At 37.1% G+C, this 21,352-nt stretch overlaps 2 protein-coding genes and 1 long non-coding RNA gene across 6 annotated transcripts; 1 reads left to right on the top strand and 2 right to left on the bottom strand.

Annotated features, from left to right (window-relative positions):
• Positions 1 to 359: 359 nt before the first annotated feature.
• Positions 360 to 15,954, top strand: LOC147520840 (uncharacterized). The gene is made up of 2 exons (XR_015212883.1): positions 360 to 488; positions 15,810 to 15,954. It is a non-coding gene; the product is annotated as an uncharacterized LOC147520840 (long non-coding RNA).
• On the bottom strand, positions 361 to 8,639 carry LOC147520841 (uncharacterized). Of its 3 annotated transcripts, XM_086592348.1 has the most exons (8): positions 8,478 to 8,639; positions 4,641 to 5,363; positions 2,756 to 2,993; positions 2,424 to 2,614; positions 2,082 to 2,317; positions 1,106 to 1,349; positions 853 to 960; positions 361 to 678 (listed from the first exon to the last, which is right to left on the bottom strand). In XM_086592348.1, the coding sequence occupies exons 2-8, from the start codon at positions 4,860 to 4,862 to the stop codon at positions 556 to 558; spliced, it is 1,362 nt and encodes a 453-aa protein (XP_086448474.1). In that variant the 5' UTR covers positions 4,863 to 5,363; positions 8,478 to 8,639; the 3' UTR covers positions 361 to 555. The 3 variants fall into 3 exon arrangements, 2 of the variants coding, with proteins under 2 accessions (XP_086448474.1, XP_086448475.1); XR_015212882.1 differs by lacking the exon at positions 8,478 to 8,639 and having other exon boundaries at positions 853 to 1,002; positions 4,641 to 4,969; XM_086592349.1 differs by lacking the exons at positions 4,641 to 5,363; positions 8,478 to 8,639 and adding an exon at positions 3,657 to 4,102.
• On the bottom strand, positions 15,679 to 20,895 carry LOC147520839 (uncharacterized). Of its 2 annotated transcripts, none has more exons than XM_086592346.1 (7): positions 20,490 to 20,895; positions 18,169 to 18,406; positions 17,837 to 18,027; positions 17,495 to 17,730; positions 16,525 to 16,768; positions 16,273 to 16,380; positions 15,679 to 16,092 (listed from the first exon to the last, which is right to left on the bottom strand). In XM_086592346.1, exons 1-7 carry the CDS (start codon positions 20,709 to 20,711, stop codon positions 15,970 to 15,972), a joined length of 1,362 nt encoding a protein of 453 aa, XP_086448472.1. In that variant the 5' UTR covers positions 20,712 to 20,895; the 3' UTR covers positions 15,679 to 15,969. The 2 variants fall into 2 exon arrangements, with proteins under 2 accessions (XP_086448472.1, XP_086448473.1); XM_086592347.1 differs by lacking the exon at positions 20,490 to 20,895 and adding an exon at positions 19,503 to 19,899.
• Between the last annotated feature and the right edge of the window lie 457 nt (positions 20,896 to 21,352).

Genomic DNA, 21,352 nt, shown 5'->3' with positions numbered 1-21,352 from the left:
CGATACCCATTTAAAACCCAAAAAATCGAGTTTGGGTCGGTCGGGTACCCATTTGGACATCCCTAAGTCATGCGACCAAAATACACTCTCATTATTAGATCATGCCACGTGCGACGTCTTTCTTATGAATCACCAAACCCTGTAGATCGGTTGGAATTGCATGAGGAGTTGCAAACAATGCAAAGCAGCTTTAGGAAAAAGAAGTAAACTAGGTTGGTGCATCATTTTCATCAACATGCCTTTTTCTCATCATAGTTGTGTCTGACTCACCAAGTTTAACTTGGTTCTAAAGGAAAGCATATAAACGAGCTGGGCTTCCACCCTTTTCATGAGATCTTTAAAGCATTTGGACACTTTCAGTAGCAAATTGTTCATTTCACTCACACTTTGTTTATCAAACAATTCAACTCGAATGTTTCGGTTACTGAAGCGCTAATTATTCAAACTTTTAAAACATAAAGGCATATGAAAATGTTGATATACAAGGTGTGTGTATCAGCTGCAGACAGACATGATCAAACACGTTCAATTTGCTTCTACTTCGGCAATTGCAAATTATGTTGTGCCACCAGGGTTCTTTGTGATGGGCAAGTTCCCATCATAAGAGCACTTAAGGACATCCGGTTTTCTCACTATCCGTGGTCCAACTGGTACTTTGCTAGATTTAGGACGAATATCCTGCACATACATGGACAGTCCAATTTTAACAGGAAAAATCAGTAAGCGGTCTCTTTGGTGGTTGGAAACGATGAACGATATTTAATGAGATCAAATTATATACAAGGATGCTAAAACCCAGATACTCCTTTATGCAAACATATTTATCTAGAAACAGTGGTGGGAACTAGTTACCTGGTCAAAGATAGCTATTGGGATTGCAAGAGTGGCACAAGCATTGGGAGAATCGACGATTCCTGAAATCCTCCCTTCGCAGGGGCAGCATGATAGTAGAAGATAGATCTAATAGTTCCCACCATAGTAAGTGTCAGTACAAGAAATAACCTGATACAGATTGCCAAGAGTGACTGACATACAAATCTATCACACCTTAAAAGACAGAATTCATATATTATAAGGGATTCGGATTATAAAGCAGAAGTTGGACCTGCTCTTTAGAGTATCCAAATCTGGAGAGGTAATCAATGGCATTGAGAACTGCTCGTTTATATGCAACAGTTGCGTCAAGGTAGTGCTGCCTTCCACTTTCATCAACACTGATGCCTTCAAATACCAACCATTCTGAGAATCTCGGCTCGACTGGGCCTATCTCAAAGATTGGGTTGACATGAAGTGGAGTTGGCCCCATTGGTGTCAGGTACTCTCGCATTCCGTCCCTTATAATCTCACACCTGACAACAAGATATATTAAGCAGTAGGAAGTTTGGTTATGTTCATAATATATGTTACAATGAAGCATTTCTATCCCTATATATATAGCAGGTTTTTCTTCTTTTCTTTTCTTTCCTGCAAAAACAGATTCTAAGAGACATTAGCAATACTACCTGAAACCCAATACCTTTACATACGTATGGAGGATAGAATGGGACGATTCTCCAGTGAAGGGTCTTCTGGTATCTTTTGTGAAGTAGGATCATACAAATTAAGCGATGACACCCCTTGAACAACTAGTGAACAGATATTTTAATGGCTAATGCTACGCGTGTTAATAATCAAAGTGTGATTAAAAGCTTTCACTGTGGAAGATCTAAAGCAAAGTTTTTTCAATATGTTTTCAGGGGGCTAGATTCGAGCTATGGAACCAAAGGAAAGGTGCAAAGATATACACCTTAAGCATAGATTTGTCCCATAGATATATCCTGTAAACAGATATATAGCCATATTGCCTGCACAAAGTTGTGGCAAAATATGACAAGTGGATATGTCAATCAAGATACATTGGACTAATGGATGTTGATTAATGGATTGATATAAGAGAACAGCATCAACTGTATCCGTGAAGGTAAAATAACACTTAATTTTTTTTGTTTTTATTTTTATCGTTTATCAGTTAAAAGAAATTTGAGGACAAACCTTCCATGTAAAATTTTTAAAAATGAGAAGAAATTAGATAAGGAAAGTACTTGAGCTCTAGGAATCCACTCATCTCTATTGCTCCACAGAACGAGACTTCCCCATCACCCTGAGAGAAGTGCATGTCGCCTGTGCTAAAATTTGCTCCTTCTACAAAAACTGGAAGGTATATCTTTGAGCCTTGACTAAGATTCTTGATATCACAGTTGCCGCCATTTTCTCTTCCTGGAATTGTCCTTGCTGCCTTTGATGCAATACTTTCCCACTCAGAAGTGCCCTCCTTAATCTACACATGTCCATTAACTGTTAGTAAGAAGTAAAGGAAACTGATGTTAAAAACCATTCTTGAACTGGTAAATGTCTTTTTGTAGCTATCGCCAGATTTATCATACCAGTCCAAGATGACAACCATTGCTAGATGGTAAGTTCGCCAATGGCCGTTGGTGCACAACCTCACATAGCTTCAAAGACTGAAGGCCATTCTCTTCGACTTGTTTTTCTCTCTCATTCCATATGTCTAAAAGCTCCATTGATGGTGCAGTTCCAATTATTCCAGGGTGAGTTAAACCTGGAAAACGGACACCTGACCAATTGTGTATAATAGTACACAAATTATTAAGATTAGAAACATTAATTAGTTCTCCTTCACCCTGGAAACATGTAGGTTCTTTTATGAATTGCAAGCGGCTTATGATGAGAGAGTTGAAGTAAAATGAAAATTTACCAGGTATCTGAGGTGAGTAGGCATATATTCCCTCAAAATACCAAATAGCTTTAGTTGCAGAAGGGAAATGGTCTGTCAGAAATCCACCCCCATTTTCTCTGTCAAATGTTGCTGTATAACCCCATTCATCTCCAGGGAGAGGCCCCAAGTTACAGATTTCAACTGCAAGGAGATCTCCAGGCTTGGCTGGAACACCATCTGTATCGATAACTCTGATAGGTCCACTAAGATAATGCACCTGTGCCATTGTTAAGATACATAATTTTCGCCACGGCCATGTTGAAATTGGAGTGAACATAGACACTGACGAGAAATACATGCTTTTCCTGAATTACAAAGCACATATTGCTAAACTATACTAGCCTAATTACTCTAGTGCATCGTTTATTAAAAGTTGATCATATACTAACCAAATTAAACATAAATTCAAAAACTTTTCCTTGGTCACGTATGTAGAGTCATCTGAATGCAACAATTTTCATCACTGGAAGGTCTCTTGATCCTCCACATGATATTCAACCTATGCTATATGTAGATAGAAGCATACATAGTCAGTGCCAATGCCAATATCTATTGTTCTTTGGATATACAAGGTGATTCTTACTTTTGCCTTGAACATCATCTAAAGATTCAAGCCATATATTAGACAACTTTCCTTTTACTTTTTCTTTTTCCCTTTATTATTTTTTTGGATGTAGCTACAAACATCCTTTGACTTGAGCTTTTATGCCTTGTGTGCAAAATTTTACAACAGTAAAGTGATTATAGTGACTACTGACTAGCAGTGGAGAAGGCCAGAAGGGCCACATTCAACAACATAGACACTTTTTACTCTATTCAAAGTGCTTTTCTGAACTTAAGCAGCTAGCCATCTATTCCCACTGGATGAAAAGAAACTTACAGTGGAGAGGTCTATGGACTTTACATCCATGGCAGAGTTATTGTCCTGAACGACACCACCAGTCCAGTCCACCATTTCAACTCTGAAAAAATCTCCCTCTTGAACCTCAGTGACTGGGGGTATATGGGGGTGCCAACGGTTGTGAAGGGGTAACTTTTGTTCCCATGGCTTCTTCCTTAGGTCTATGGGCACCACTAATTTCGGAGTGCGAGGAGCCATGACTGAACTATTGGTAGAAGCTGGATTTGTAACAAGATGCCTGATTTTCAAGCAGCAGCTGACAAACAACTGCTTGACTTTTGGTTTCTGCTTATTTATTTCTTCCACTTATTATCAATTATATTGCACTTCATGGTTTCTGCAATTTTCTATTTTGATGGTCCCAAAGTATGTGAGACATAGTATGCGATTATGCCTGATTCATGTTGAGATTCTGTTCTTACGAAAATGTAAACAAATCTAGTGAAGCGTGATATGATATTACCAAAGGCTCAATGGCTACCTACTCATCTAGAGCTGGAATTTGAGCCAAAGGAACTGAGCTTCATTATGGCTAGGGGGCCTAGGGCTGACCTTGATTCGATCATGCTTTAAAATCTGTTCATAGTTTACACTTTACACATACTCATACATACAATTATATGAATGAAATCTGCTCATACTCGAGCATACAATTATACAAACAAAAAATCTGCTCAAACTCGCTCATACAAATGACACAATTACATAAACGACGTTAAGCGAAATGAACCGAGTCCAGAGTAGCTGGAAGCCTGGAATCATTTGCCGACATTATTCTGGCCCATTCATATGTAATTTCCATGGGCCAACCTTGGCCCATAGGCCTCAAGCGGAACCATGTCTAGTTCTTCTGCCTTGCATTTTATCAGACCGGTTTAGCTTGGGGTGCATGCATGTGTGTGTGTGTGCAAGTAATTGAAACTTTATGCAGCTTCATCAGTAAGGTGAGGTAGCAAGACTTACGAGAGAGAGATCTGCATGTTTAATGTCTTCGGCAGAGTAAGAATGCGTGATACCACCACCAGTGCAGTCCACCATTTCAACTCTAAACAATTCGCCTACCGTGACCTCTGCTACATGTGGTATGTAAGGGTGCCAACGATTGTGAAGGGGTAACTTCTGTTCCCATGGCTTCTTCTTCAAGTCTATTGCCACTACCAGTCTTGGACCATGATGTTGAGCCATGCCTCACCGTACCCTTTCTTGATTTCTTCTCTAACTTGGGGTTCAGTCCGCTGTAAGGTGAAGACGAGAAATTGAACATAGTGACAGTACTGAACTTCAAAACAAGTGTTATGCCCTTTCGTTACTGGCACGCAATTCCACATTTCCACATATGTCGTAGATCTAGAATTCAATTTCACTTCATGGGTCCCCCCCAGTGAATTGTCCTAGATCTAGAATTCAATTCTCTCTTGGTCCCCTGTGAATTGTCCTAGAACTAGAATTCAAGTTGGCTGACGGTGAAAATAAGTTGTGCACACTTCTTCAAAGTTGTAAACAAATTAACTTGAGGTTTGTTCCTTGCCACTTTCTCCCAAACAAATCCAATGTAGCATGCACTCGTACAAATCCAAAGGCCAGTTAAAATCTTTTGCAGTGTACGTTGTATTAGCTCTGCATTTGAACTTCCATCCTATGCTTACAATGCAAGTGCAAATCAGCAATGCCAATCCAATCAAATATCTGCATAAAATGGAATGCAAAGTCGTGAAGAACATGCATTTTGAGAGAAATTTGTGAGAAATTATATTCGTATACAAACTGAAAATTCATACAGACTGTAACCTGAAAGAGGTGACCGTATTTTTCACCATGTGACCGAGGCGATAGTACATTGCAATAAGTGAACAAAACCAGTATAACTGAACATCAAAATCATGCCATTACTAATGTGCCCCAACAGTGAGGTCGCTCCTAACCTTGAATTCCTGAGTCAAATAATGTTGCCCATGCTATTGCAAATATAAGCTAATAAGAGTAAGAAAATCCCAAACACAAAAAGAGCTATTGCTCTACATGACAATTATATGTGAGCAGACACCTCTGAGGTACACGAATTAACTCTCATTCAATCAGTACTTGTGTGCATCTACTCCTTTTATTGTTTAATCTCATCGTCACTCTTTCATGTAACTCGTACATGTCAATGAAATATACATACACGTTTTAACATCATTTGTTATGGTAAAAACAACAATCTCCAAACATTCATGACACCGAAAAGATCAAATAACCAATCTCAAGAAAAATCTCCAAACATCCATAACACTAAACTAATAACCAATTGCAAGAAATTATAGGCAGCAAATACCTTGAGTACAAAAAATTACAGCAAAATACGGCTAACAGTACAATACTTGAAAGAAAGAAAGAAAAATATTGTAGTGAATATAAAGAATAGATGTCATTCACACTCAACACATTAATCTATTGCCAAGAATTTATATAAATGGCTTAGAGCATCTCTAGGTGGTGGTAGCATACTCTTCAAATTTGAAGAATGCTACCACAAAATTTGATAGCAAATTTCGACCAACTCTAGGTGGTCGCAAATTAAATGGTCATAAAATTTATTGGGGGGACCCACTGACATTAGACGACATTAGCCAAGATTAATGTCGCGTCTTTGTGTTTTATTTAATATCGCGACAAATGGACTTTTGTCATTTTACAATTTTTTTTTCAACTCATTCACTCTAGTTAGTAGGAAAAAAATGAGTTCCGACGACGAATCCGTCTATAATAACCAAACACGATGGAGTGGTGGCGGTGAGGAAGAAGAAAAAAAGGCATACATTTGGGATAATCCCCAAGTGGTGATCTAGATGATGAACCAACCACTTCCTGAGTCGGAAATCAAACCGAGGTCGACGATCCATTGTCGCTTCAATATCGCTAAAGTCGATTTTGAATTTTCTGGAGGCTATTGATTTCGACCATCTTAGGCGGTGTCTAAGAGGTTTCATGAAAGGCATGTCTCAAGAGTTGTTCTTGAACAAGCGGTGTATGTATTTTAATTTCATAAATTAGTAGTAGTAGTAGTTAATTTTAGTAGTTCAATACAATACGTATATTTTTATTTTTATTTTTTTAATTTTAGTTTCATTTTGCGTACATCAGAGATGTGTTATGTATCGGGTTCGGTGCACTCCACGTGCGCTTAGGAAGTGGTGGGATGATATTAAGAAAGTCGGTGCACTTGACCATGTTAGAGATGCAATTTTAGCGACTCTTTTGCTCATCTAGTTGACATCCCTTACAATAAGACTGACATTCAGGGAGTTATTAATGGTTTAGTTGAGAGATGGTGGGATAGTACACATACTTTTCACTTCCCTCAGGGAGAGTTGGGCTTCACTCCATTAGATTTTTGCATGATATCTGGTTTGAGTATAGGATTAGGTAATCCGTTGAGATGTAGTAATCAATTCGTGAGTTGTGCCCAAATGATGACTTTCTTCCCTTTATCCGACCGAGGAGTCGTATGACAAGGCCGGTGTTAGGATTTCCGGTATCAAGGTCGCATACATTACACCGTTGACTACCGATTCAGATTGCAGTTTTTGATAGATTATTTGTCACTTGATTAGATGATGGTCAAACACATGTTGATGAGTATGTAAGAGCTTCAGTATGTATTTGATGGGTGTCTTCTTTTTTCCTTCCGCCATTCCACGATTAACTTGGGATTTCTAGCTAACTTTGAGCACTTGCATGAGTTGGGCGGTATTGATTTTGGTGGAGCCATATACCGTCATTTGTTCGTTGTTTAGATAGGGCGCCTCGACATACCGGGTGTTGTCGGAGTCCCCGGATGGGAGGGTTTGTCATTCTCTTTAGAGGTATGGTTTTATGAGTATTTCCGTCGCAAATCCTATCCTCACAGAGTATACCGATGAGAGGCCTAGGCTCGTCGGTTTGGCACGGACCTTGTCTTGTCGGCGCGTCGACCAATTGAGATCATCATAACATAACTTCGGTCCAACCCGGATCGAGCTTAGCACCACGTGCTTCTATTGTTTGGAGGCCTTGGAGGATATCTCGTGCACATCGTAGCGAATGGATAGATATGCATTGTTCATTTTCATAGGAGGATGGTATTCACTTGTGGGAGTGATATGGAGTGGTATTTAGGGGATAGATGTTACAGACAGCTCACACCATACTTTGGTATCCCTCCTGATCCGCCTACCCATGTATCAGAGGCTAAGGACATGACCTTAGAGCAAGTCATCGAGAGTAACGTGCATTGGATTTGGCTACAGGCTTCTGACCTAGTTACATTGCAGACTTATGAGCAGTACTACCGTTACTGGTTTAGGGTGTCTATTGGTCATTTGCTCCCGGCCGTTTTTTGCCCGTTTTTTGCCCGTTGAAGCACGCGACATTAGGAGTGGCGCGCGCCAGTAGTAGTGGCGCGCGACAGTGGTAATGGCGCGCCTTGGTTGTGGGTCAAAGTCAAAAAAGTTGCGCGACATTAGTAATGGCGCAGCGACATTACTATTGTCGCCTCCGCAAGATCCGCGATCCAAATTGCCAAATTTTTAACAAGAATGCGTAACAAGCGGTGATGCGACTACCTAATGCGACCACCTAGAGTTGGAATTCCGGGAAATTCCGACGCATTTCTTCAAATTTGAAGAATGCGACCACGGATACGTCCACCTAGAGATGCTCTTATGTTTCTTTTATATCCTGGTTTTTTTTAAAAAAATAAAAATAAAACAAATAGCTAGCTTATGTTTCTAATCATTGAATGCAGTCAACAATATCAAAAGGTAAAGAGACAATAACTACCAATGTGTTATATCGAGCTCAGCTCACCCTTAACAACCCCCACCCAAACACAGACCTCGATTTCCTCTTCCAAACAACTGAAGAGCATGGAGTTCTTCCAATCCACCTCCTCCAAAGTCCAATCTTCTCCTTTCTTTTTCACCTTAACCTTTTATTTTATATGTTTTTTGCATTGACCTGGATTTCCCACCACTCCCCAAAGTTGATCAGCTCATGGATGTTAGCTTCAGAGATAAAGGCACCGACTACATACTAGAATATAGTCCTCTTTATCTTCAATGTAACTCCTTTGGTTTTGCATCAAATGAAAAAGGCTAAGTTACACTGACATAGATACGTGTCCGTATCGGACACAAATACGAAGTGTGTGACATAGCAAAATATCAAAATATGAGGTAAATCACATACAATATGTATCTGATATGTGTCCGACACGAACACGTGAATACATATCCAACACGGATTTTTTTTTTCAAATATGGCATGTCCATATAACATAGGAAAAAAGATATGATTCATACTTTGATGCACCTGCAAGTTCCTTTAATATGAGCAATATGACCAACAATTTTCACATTAGATTCTACGATGGTTTGCAGGATAAGAAAAGAAACACATTGTGTATCAACAAAACAACAAAGTATATCAAAGTTACGACTAAAAAGTTTAATTGCCATCTACATTAATTTTAGTCATTAAGACAATGAAAATAGCACATTAGTTAAAGGTTACATAAGAGCAACGACATCTAATAACTAAACTAATCATTATAACCAAATTAAAATTTAATAATTATAACCAAGGGGATGGTTATATGAACTCCACTAAAACGAACTCCAAATGAACTCCACCACTTAACTCAATGAACTAGAAGCTGATTTTTGGTGGAGATGTTTTCCACACAATAGAGATCATCCTCACAAAAAATAAGCTCATTTGAAGATGTACAACCTCATCAAAAATCATTTAAAAAGTTATGAAATTATCCAACGGTTCAGATTTTTTTAATTTTGATACAATTTTTGACAAGGTTAGACATATTCAATTGAGCTGATTTTTGATGGGGGTGTTCTCCATCATGAGATGTACACATCCACAAAAAATTAGTCCTCAGTTCATTTTGTAAGTTCATTTTTATGAGTGGAGTAACTTTGGAGTCGCTATAAGGTGGAGTTCATATAACCATCCCCTATAACCAAACTACAATAAAAATCTAATCATGGGTCATTTCTAGAAATTGAGCCACCAAGATCCACCTATTACAATATTTTAATGATTTTAAGATGTATTAACTATAGAAACACAGTTTGCTTGCCTCATCTTTATGTTCACGTACGCATTGGCATTAATTCTCCGGAAATGGCTTTGATGACTTGTTCAGCCAAAAAAAACAAATTGCCCTACACTATCGCAAAATCTTTGACATAAAGAGAAAATTGGGATGAGGTAAAATCGAATGAATCATAGTTGGTCATTGTTACAACTACACTAAACAAAATATTTTTGGAGTTACTTCTAATCTACAACAACATTAACATTTTCAACAATGAATCCAACCCCAACACCAATACTAACTTCATACATTACATACCTATATCAAAAAGAAAATGTACAGATAAGATGATGGAACTATCATAGAAAAGTCAAGAAAAATATGTATGCCTTCAATAAACCATGCATGGTATGCATCCCTTCATGGAATAAGTGGTGAATACAATGATGCTAGAGTAATAAACTAATAATATGTCTAATATATCAATTAGAAGCAATTTGGAAAATAATATTAATCCAATTATTTCAAGATGGTGTTCAAATACCATTAAGTTAGTATAAATGTTTAAAAAAAATGAAAAGAATGCGGCCAAACTTCATTTAGCTCTTTAATATGGGTCCTTACTCCTTGTCTCTATAAACCACTCTAAACTGCATGTTTCTTAAATTAGGTCAACTCAAATGAAATATATATATATATATATGGTTTGGTTATAATGACACCCTTATTTTGCCACCCTTATCTTACACCCCTCCTGGTCCGTTAGATCTAATCTAAGATCATCAGATCTAACACTCCAAATTTCAAACAACAAATTGGGGGTAAAAACGTCATTTCCTAGATCAAATTAGAAATCCACGCCTTGGATCTCTCTCTCCCCTATCTCGACAGCAAGAGAAACCATGATTTCTCTACGGGTTTTCTCCATCTCAAGTGAACTAAAAATCTCGTGCCAAATGACGATTAACTCTCTCTCTCTCTCTCTCGAGTTGCGTCTGGTGAAGCATGAGCGCGTTCATGCTTCACCAGACAGAGAGTGAGTAAGTGAGTGAGGAGAAGAAGATGGTCGTGGTAAGGTGTGCTTCTTATCTAAGCGCAACTTGCAAACGTGTATTTTGAGCCCATTCTAGAGAACAGAGCAACTCTTAAGTTTTTCTAGTTTCAATTTAGTTGGCGAAAATGGAATTTGTCCAACTAAGTTTGTTAATTGGTCATTGTAGAATGCTGGTGCCTGATAAACCATCCATGATTTGTAGTAGTCAGTAGTCACCACTTGAATTACAATATTTAACTTCGTCATAACCATATGATAGTCTATGGTTTTTTTTGTAGATCTGGTTTTGTTTTTTTTTGTTTTTGAGAAGATGAGACGTAAAAGACATTTTTACCCTCACTTTTGGTTTCTAAAATTTTAAAATTTCGCGATTTTTAAATGAATTAGATATGATGATCTCAGGATTAGATCTAACGGACCATAAGCTACTTAAGTTAACTTAAAATAAGTAGGTACGTAAAATTTCACCTCAAAATGAATTCAAACCTAATTTTTTGTAGTTTATGAAACACTCATCATAATAATTATCTTCCCAAAATTTTAGCTCATTTGGAAACTTCTAACATAGAGAAAAATTATTGTCATATTTAAAAAGAAATCTAACGGTCCAGAAATGTTGAATTTTTGTAATTATTTTTGCCAATGTTAGAGGTTTCCAAATGAGCTGAAATTTTGTAGAGATGATCTTAATATTGAGTATATCATATCCACAAAAAAATAGGTTTAAATTCATTTTGTATGTGAAATTTTACTTACGTACTTATTTTAAAATTAACTTAAGTAACTAGTTTTAAGAGGATGACTATATATATATATATATATATATATATATATATATATATATATATATATATATATATATGTTCGTTTACAACACTTTTTATACAACGTTTTATACAATACCCCCCACCGGACCCTTATATATAAGAGCAGGTTCCATTTACCATACTTTTTATACCATAGTTTATACCACGCCCCCCTACAAGATGAGTGAAGTGCTAATAATTTGGGGATATGATCTACTAACCATAGATAACATCTCCACAAAATTTCATCTCATTTGGAAATCTCTTACATAGTTAAAAATCATTGTCAACTTTGAATTTTTTTTAACGGCCTATATTCTTCAATTTTGCAATCATCTTTTGACATAATTAAACATTATCAAATGAGTTGATATTTTATAAAGGTGATCTTCATGGTTAGTTGAACACATCCATAAAAAACCTAGGTTATAATTCATGTTGTAGGTAAAGTTGTGGGGCATGGTATAAACTATGGTATAAAAAGTGTGGTAAAACAACTTGTTAAGATCAGATGTTATCCTCATTAAATAACAAGAGCTAGATCACAAAACCTAAAACACAAAAAAAAAAAACATACAAAGTTTTTACCAAGGGAAACTAACTAATTTTTTGAAATAAGCAAATAATACAACAATCACTACATGGTTAAACTGATCTCTTGCTCGAACCAATACTTGCCAATTCACATTATTAACCCAAAGAAATGGCACTAAAAGACCTAAATACACTTATTCACACAAACAATAACATGGCAGCCCGACTCAACAAATAGCACATAAAACCCCATTCAATCTCTTTTACCTTACTCATATTCAAGCCATCAATTTAGACCCATAACATAACCACTTTTAACACTTCAGAAGTAATATACATTTTTTTTCCAGGTAATGTATTTGTTGCTTTTACAACTTGAAGCAAAATTATCTTACATTGAACTTCTTTTTGGTAATTGAGATTTAACAAACAGTGAACATCCATTAAAAAAAAAATCTTAGACTACTCACATTCCAACTACAAAGATGCTACTATAAGATTAAAACAAATCCAAACTTGAGCAATACCTAATCTTGAAATGAACCATATAAGATCAAATAAAAAAACTGCACAAACAATTCAACGACCCCCAAATAAATGCTAGAATATCAAGATGTGTGTAGAATATCAAATACATTTACAAATGCCTAACACAAAAAATTTGTAAATACTTCCAGTAATTTACAAAGATGAGGGAACTGAGTACTTTTATCAACTATTGCAAGGAGCAAAGCAAGTTTCAGAGATCATGGGTTTCTAAGTGGCACAATTAACACCAAGCTGCATTTATTTTCATTAAATTTTGAATCAGTATGTTCCTTTGTGTTTATCGCCCGGTTTCTGTTTGATTCCAAAAAATTAAATAAAAATTATTACAATGAATAAAGCAACATTGTGTAAATGATGAATATATGACCTTTTACATTTGGTAGAGGAACGTTGATGGCAGAAATTTGGTGAGAGAGTTATTGGAGTTGGGAGAGGAAGCTTTGTTGTGGTTTTATACACTTGAGAGAAGCAATTGAGTAGCTACCGATCAGATGCGTTATTTGGTCATACATCTGCTTTAACTCAATGGAGTAATTGCAATAAACGGTAGTGGAGCAATTATAAGGAAAACAGTACTAATGGTTGTGTTAATGGGGATGAAGAAAGGGGGAAGAGAAATAGGGCGTTGGGAGAAGAAGAAGTTGTAAACAACAACTCGTTTTTTTGGAAAGTCTTTGTCAAATGAAATTTCTGAGCTAGAGAGGATCGGAGTTACGTTATTATAGTTTTATTTCTATTTTCAAATATAATTAATTAAGTATAATTAGTGTTCGATCTAATTGAAACAAGAGGATGATGATGTTCTAATTGAAATAGGAGGAGGGATGGGAAACCCAATTAATTTGGCAGTCCTGGGAAATTAAATGAGGCATTCAACCAACATCTGAAGAGATCCCCGGAACGTTATGAACACAATGTATTAATAGATTGTTTAACTCCCCAGAATAATTATGCCTATTATTTTTATTATTAATTGAAAATTTGATTACATTAGGAATCCAATGCACAACCGATGCATGGCATTGAATTTGTATTAAAAATCATCTCATTAACTATTGGAAATCCCCACGCACATCAAACACAGATCCTGAAAAGATTCCCACCACCTTTTGTCTATCCATTTTGTTAGGGTATATTAACAAGTGCAGGTGCAAGTATAAGCCAATATGTGAAAGTATAAGCAAAAAGCATTAGACCACAAGTCGTATAACCCAATATGAAATTCTTGTATATCTTAAAAGCTGGAATTTCATTTGCCAACCAAAGCTCAATGGGGTTTAGGAATTAGAGATATGACTCTAACGAATCATGCTCATCTCTGCAAAATTATTTGGAATATTGTCACTAATCCAAACTCTTTCCTATCTCAAGAGCTTAAAGGTAAGTATTTCCCCAAATGTAATGTCTTACACTCTAAGAGTAATTAAGGGATTTCTAGGTTTTGGTTTGGCATGCTACACATGCATGATACAAAACATTAAAGATAACTCTTTATGGCAAACTGGAACAGGTATGAACATAAATGTGTGGGCTGACCCTTGGATCCCTAGTCTTCTTAACTATGAAAATACCACCCCACCTAGCTGTAAATAGAATCCCTCTCATGGTGTCTGACCTTATTGATCAACACACTAGGACATGGAATGTAAATATCTTAAATAGTTTGTTTGACAACAAAACTAGCCTTGAGATCCAAAAAATCTTTCTGCCCTAAATGGAATCTTGAAAAAACTAGAAAATTCAGTATTAAGTCTATGTACATTAAGCTTAGTGAAGTTACCTCTACTATAAATCACCATAAATCTAATCTAGTTTTCTGGAGAAATACTCATAACCAGAGGGCCTCTTTATTTGCTTGGAAATGTTATTATGATATTGTTCCTACTAGAGATCATCTTAGCAAATTCATGTACATACCTAATAAATCTTGCCAGCTATGTGGCTTAGATATAGAATCAATTCATCGTATCCTTTTGAAATGCAGCTTTACAAGAGCCCTATGGTATGCCACTCCTTAGCTGGTCCATATATCAAATTTTGATAAAGATATGTGGTTTGCACCACTTGCAGGGTGGCCCATTGACAATGAAACATGGACAAAATTCTGCTTATGCTGTACTGGAACATCTGGCTAGAAAGATGTTCAATCTTCCACAATAAACTTCCACCAAATTTGTACAAACTACTTATTTTAGATCAAAACTTTTTGCTTCTAATCATTCTAATGTGAGCATTTCATGTGTCCTACAAATACTAGAACTAGAAACCCCCTTTGGGGAATTACCTGAAACTCAATACTGACGCAAGTTTTAAAAAACAGAGAGCCAAATCTAATTATAGCTATGTCTTAAGAGATTCTTATGGAATCTATATTGCTGCAGGAAGAGAACAGGGATGGGACAACTGCTATGAAGAGGCAGTATGCAGAGCCTTACTCAAAGGAATCAGCTAGCTGGTGTAGGAAGTTCACTTCAAACAACATAGAGGTGGAGACAAGTTCCCAGGCAGCAAAAAAAAAATTTGGAGCTAGCGGAAGACTTTGAACCTTTCATGGACATCACAGCTCATCCTAAATGATGCACTAGCTTTTTCTGGTTGTTTTGCAAACGTCACTACAAACTGTGTAGGACGTACTGGAAACAAAGTTGCACATATCCTTGCATCTTTTGATAGTCTGTATATGAATAATATCCACCTTCCTTGTGAATGGGTCGAGCTACCACCTAATATGGCAGATGAACTCCTTGGAAGAGGATAGACTATATGTAAATTCTGTTTATTAATATATAAAATATATGTTGATTACCAAAAAAAAAACCTAGGAAAGGAGAGAAATGAAATGAACAGAAAGTATCATATGCATCAACATACCTTTTTCTCATCATAGTTGTCTGACTCACCAAGTTTAACTTGGCTCTAAACGAAAGCATATAAACGAGCTGGGCTTCCACCCTTTTCATGAGATCTTTAAAAGCATTTGGACACTTTCAGTAGCAAATTGTTCATTTAACTCACACTTTGTCTATCAAACAATTCAACTCCAATGTTTCGGTTACTGAAGCGCTACTTAATCAAACTTTTAAAACATAAAGGCATAGAAAATGTTGATATACAAGGTGTGTATCAACTCCAATCTTTCGGTTACTGAAGCGCTACTTATTCAAACTTTTAAAACATAAGGCATATGAAAATGTTGAGATACAAGGTGTGTGTATCAGCTGCAGACAGACACATGATCAAACACGTTCAATTTGCTTCTACTTCGGCAATTGCAAATTATGTTGTGCCACCAGGGTTCTTTGTGATGGGCAAGTTCCCATCATAAGAGCACTTAAGGACATCCGGTTTTCTCACTATCCGTGGTCCAACTGGTACTTTGCTAGATTTAGGACGAATATCCTGCACATACATGGACAGTCCAATTTTAACAGGAAAAATCAGTAAGCGGTCTCTTTAGTGGTTGGAAACAATGAATGATATTTAATGAGATCAAATTATATACAAGGATGCTAAAACCCAAATACTCCTTTTATGCATATTGTCAATATTTATCTAGAAACAGTGGTGGGAACTAGTTACCTGGTCAAAGATAGCTATTGGGATTGCAAGAGTGGCACAAGCATTGGGAGAATCGACGATTCCTGAAATCCTCCCTTCGCAGGGGCAGCATGATAGTAGAAGATAGATCTAATAGTTCCCACCATAGTAAGTGTCAGTACAAGAAATAACCTGATACATATTGCCAAGAGTGACTGACATACAAATCTATCACACCTTAAACACAGAATTCATATATTATAAGGGATTCGGATTATAAAGCAGAATTTGGACCTGCTCTTTAGAGTATCCAAATCTGGAGAGGTAATCAATGGCATTGAGAACTGCTCGTTTATACGCAACAGTTGCGTCAAGGTAGTGCTGCCTTCCACTTTCATCAACACTGATGCCTTCAAATACCAACCATTCTGAGAATCTCGGCTCAACTGGGCCTATCTCAAAGATTGGGTTGACATGAAGTGGAGTTGGCCCCATTGGTGTCAGGTACTTTCGCATTCCACCCCTTATAATCTCACACCTGACAACAAGATATATTAAGCAGTAGGAAGTTTGGTTATGTTCATAATATATGTTACAATGAAGCATTTCTATCCCTATATATATAGCAGGTTTTTCTTCTTTTCTTTTCTTTCCTGCAAAAACAGATTCTAAGAGACACCAGCAATACTACCTGAAACCCAATACCTTTACATACGTATGGAGGATAGAATGGAACGGTCCTCCAGTGAAGGGTCTTCTGGTATCTTTTGTGAAATAGGATCATACAAATTAAGTGGTGACACCCCTTGAACAGCTAGTGAACAAATATTTTAATAGCTAATGCTACACTTGTTAATAATCAAAGTGTGATTAAAAGCTTTCATTGTGGAAGATCTGAAGCAAAGTTTTTTCAATATGTTTTCAGGGGGAAAGATTCGAGCTATGGAACCAAAGGAAAGGTGCTAAGATATGCACCTTAAGCATGGATTTGTCCCGTAGATATATCTGTAAACAGATATATAGATATATTGCCTGCACAAAGTTGTGGCAAAATATGACAAGTGGATATGTCAATCAAGATACATTGGACTAATGGATGTTGATTAATGGATTGATATAAGAGATCGAACAGCATCAACTGTATCCGTGAAGGTAAAATAACACTTAATTTTTATTTTTATTGTTTATCAGTTAAAAGAAATTTGAGGACAAACCTTTCATGTAAATTTTTCAAAAATGAGAAGAAATTAGATAAGGAAAGTACTTGAGCTCTAGGAATCCACTCATCTCTATTGCTCCACAGAACGAGACTTCCCCATCACCCTGAGAGAAGTGCATGTCACCTGTGCTAAAATTTGCTCCTTCTACAAAAACTGGAAGGTATATCTTTGAGCCTTTACTAAGATTCTTGATATCACAGTTGCCGCCATTTTCTCTTCCTGGAATTGTCCTTGCTGCCTTTGATGCAATACTTTCCCACTCAGAAGTGCCCTCCTTAATCTACACATGTCCATTAACTGTTAGTAAGAAGTAAAGGAAACTGATGTTAAAAACCATTCTTGAACTGGTAAATGTCTTTTCATAGCTATCGCCAGATTTATCATACCAGTCCAAGATGACAACCATTGCTAGATGGTAAGTTCGCCAATGGCCGTTGGTGCACAACCTCACATAGCTTCAAAGACTGAAGGCCATTCTCTTCGACTTGTTTTTCTCTCTCATTCCATATGTCTAAAAGCTCCATTGATGGTGCAGTTCCAATTATTCCAGGGTGAGTTAAACCTGGAAAACGGACACCTGACCAATTGTGTATAATAGTACACAAATTATTAAGATTAGAAACATTAATTAGTTCTCCTTCACCCTGGAAACATGTAGGCTATTTTATGAATTGTAAGCGGCTTATGATGAGAGAGTTGAAGTAAAATGAAAATTTACCAGGTATCTGAGGTGAGTAGGCATATATTCCCTCAAAATACCAAATAGCTTTAGTTGCAGAAGGGAAATGGTCTGTCAGAAATCCACCCCCATTTTCTCTGTCAAATGTTGCTGTATAACCCCATTCATCTCCAGGGAGAGGCCCCAAGTTACAGATTTCAACTGCAAGGAGATCTCCAGGCTTGGCTGGAACACCATCTGTATCGATAACTCTGATAGGTCCACTAAGATAATGCACCTGTGCCATTGTTAAGATACATAATTTTTGCCACGGCCGTGTTGAAATTGGAGTGAACATAGACACTGACGAGAAATACATGCTTTTCCTGAATTACAAAGCACATATTGCTAAACTATACTAGCCTAATTACTCTAGTGCATCGTTTATTAAAAGTTGATCATATACTAACCAAATTAAACATAAATTCAAAAACTTTTCCTTGGTCACGTATGTAGAGTCATCTGAATGCAACAATTTTCATCACTGGAAGGTCTCTTGATCCTCCACATGATATTCAACCTATGCTACATGTAGATGGTAGCATACATAGTCAGTGCCAATGCCAATATCTATTGTTCTTTGGATATACAAGGTGATTTTTACTTTTGCCTTGAACATCATCTAAAGATTCAAGCCATATATTAGACAACTTTCCTTTTTCTTTTTCCCTTTATTATTTTTTAGGATCTAGCTACAAAACATCCTTTGACTTGAGCTGCCTTGTGTGCAAGTGGAGAAGGCCAGAAGGGCCACATTCAACAACATAAACACTTTTTACTCTATTCAAAGTGCTTTTCTGAACTTAAGCATATGAAATGGTGAGACCAAATGAATACCAAACACCAAATTCTTGAAATTTTGGTAAAAACCATCTTCAATGGCAAGACTAAACCAAAAAAACACCAAAGGGGCGCTCCCATTTGGTGTTTGGTTTGATGTTGTATCAAACGTAGGAAGTTGTGTTCAATAAGCACAGTTTTACAAACACCGTGTGGGCCTGTGGGCTTCTTTGGCGCGGTTTTCAGAAAGCAGTGTGGGCTTCAAAACAACATGGGCGTTAGGCTAAATTGTACGATGCGGTGTTTCAATAGCCACGCGGTGTTTGAAACACCGTGTGGGCTTTGGGCTAAACTGTGGGCTTTTTCGAAAGCTGCGTTGGCTATTTTGGCGCGGTTTATCCAAAGCAGCTTAGTTTGGTGTTGAATTTTTGATGTCTAGGCTGAAATTGTTTGGTGTTTGTTTGGTCAAAAATTTGGTATTATTCAGGTCTTACCATTAAAGATGCTCTTAAGGAGCTAGCCAACTATTCCCACTGGATGAAAAAGAAACTTACAGTGGAGAGGTCTATGGACTTTACATCCATGGCAGAGTTATTGTCCTGAACGACACCACCAGTCCAGTCCACCATTTCAACTCTGAAAAAATCTCCCTCTTGAACCTCAGTGACTGGGGGTATATGGGGGTGCCAACGGTTGTGAAGGGGTAACTTTTGTTCCCATGGCTTCTTCCTTAGGTCTATGGGCACCACTAATTTCGGAGTGCGAGGAGCCATGACTGAACTATTGGTAGAAGCTGGATTTGTAACAAGATGCCTGATTTTCAAGCAGCATCTGACAAACAACTGTTTGACTTTTGGTTTCTCCTTATTTATTTCTTCCGCTTATTATCAATTATATTGCACTTCATTAGTATATACTGCAATTTTCTATTTTGATGGTCCCAAAGTATGTGAGACATAGTTTGCGATTATGCCTGATTCATGTTGAGATTCTGTTCTTACGAAAATGTAAACAAATCTAGTGAAGCGTGATATGATATTACCAAAAGCTCAATGGCTACCCACTTATCTAGAGCTGGAATTTGAGCCAAAGGAACTGAGCTTCATTATGGCTAGGGGGCCTAGGGCTGACCTTGACTCGATCATCAACGAGCTTTAAAATCTGTTCATAGTTTACACATACTCATACATACAATTATATGAATGAAATCTGCTCAGACTCGAGCATACAATTATACAAACAAATGACACAATTACATAAACGAGGTTAAGCGAAAGCTCAAAATAACCGAGTCCAGAGTAGCTGGAATCATTTTCCGACATTATTCTGGCCCATTCATATGTAATTCCCATGGACCAACCTTGGCCCATAGGCCTCAAGCGGAACCATGTCTAGTTCTTCTGTCTTCAATTTTATCAGACCGGTTTAGCTTAGGGTGTATACATGTGTGTGTGTGCGTGTACGAGTAATTGAAACTTTATGCAGCTTCATCAGTAAGGTGTTCATCAGTAAGGTGAGGTGTAATCAGTAGTGATACTTACGATAGAGAGATCTGCATGTTTAATGTCTTCGGCAGAGTAAGAATGCGTGATACCACCACCACTGAAGTCCACCATTTCAACTCTAAACAATTCGCTTACCGTGACCTCTGCAACATGTGGTATGTAAGGGTGCCAACGATTGTGAAGGGGTAACTTCTGTTCCCATGGCTTCTTCTTCAAGTCTATTGCCACTACCAGTCTTGGACCATGACGTTGAGCCATGCCTCACCGTATCCTTTCTTGATTTCTTCTCTAACTTGGGTTCAGTCCGCTGTAAGGCGAAGACGAGAAATTGAACATATATAGTGACAGTACTGAACTTCAAAACAAGTGTTATACCCTTGAGAACAGGGGCGGAACCAGGATGTAATATCAGGGGGGGTAGTTTGAAATTCACTTCTATCATATTTTTTTTATTAAGAGAACCAATCAATTTTTTTTATTAAGAGAACCAATCAAATCGAACAATTCAATCCACTAATTGTGTCAAAAGAAACCACGTGAATATCTATTTGAAATCATAATTAACTAATATTGTAAACAAAAGAGTTGTTATTTTCATTATAATACTCAAAATAGACAAAAGAGTGAGTGTGGTCCCTACAAACTTAGACAACTATAACAAAGACATTTAAACAAAGTACAAAGTATCATACTAGCAAAATTTCGCCTTACGTGATTTCTTAATAAATTCATATACTATTTCATCCAAATCGACTTCTTCAGCAAACTATCGTTCAATATAGACAATCATACAATCGGCAAGAAACACATCTCCTATCTTATTACGAAGTTGTGTTTTGACGATTTTCATAACTGAAAATGCTCATTTTGTAGTTGTCATGGAAACAGGAAGTGTGAAG

This window comes from Coptis chinensis, chromosome 2, assembly GCF_015680905.1.
Source record: "Coptis chinensis isolate HL-2020 chromosome 2, ASM1568090v1, whole genome shotgun sequence".
NCBI lineage: Eukaryota > Viridiplantae > Streptophyta > Magnoliopsida > Ranunculales > Ranunculaceae > Coptis > Coptis chinensis.
This window is presented reverse-complemented; position numbering and strand designations above follow the sequence as displayed.

Excerpts from the sequence above, each read along its gene's own strand:
- LOC147520841 (XM_086592348.1), bottom strand. The coding sequence starts at position 4,862 with ATGGCTCAACATCATGGTCCAAGACTGGTAGTGGCAATAGACTTGAAG. Across the intron at positions 2,318-2,423 it reads ATGGTTGTCATCTTGGACTG|ATTAAGGAGGGCACTTCTGA; the intron begins GTATGATAAATC and ends GGACATGTGTAG. Across the intron at positions 1,350-2,081 it reads AGTGGATTCCTAGAGCTCAA|GTGTGAGATTATAAGGGACG; the intron begins GTACTTTCCTTA and ends TCTTGTTGTCAG.
- LOC147520839 (XM_086592346.1), bottom strand. The coding sequence starts at position 20,711 with ATGGCTCAACGTCATGGTCCAAGACTGGTAGTGGCAATAGACTTGAAG. Across the intron at positions 18,407-20,489 it reads AACATGCAGATCTCTCTATC|GTGCATTATCTTAGTGGACC; the intron begins GTAAGTATCACT and ends ACAATGGCACAG. Across the intron at positions 16,093-16,272 it reads CAATAGCTATCTTTGACCAG|GATATTCGTCCTAAATCTAG; the intron begins GTAACTAGTTCC and ends ATGTATGTGCAG.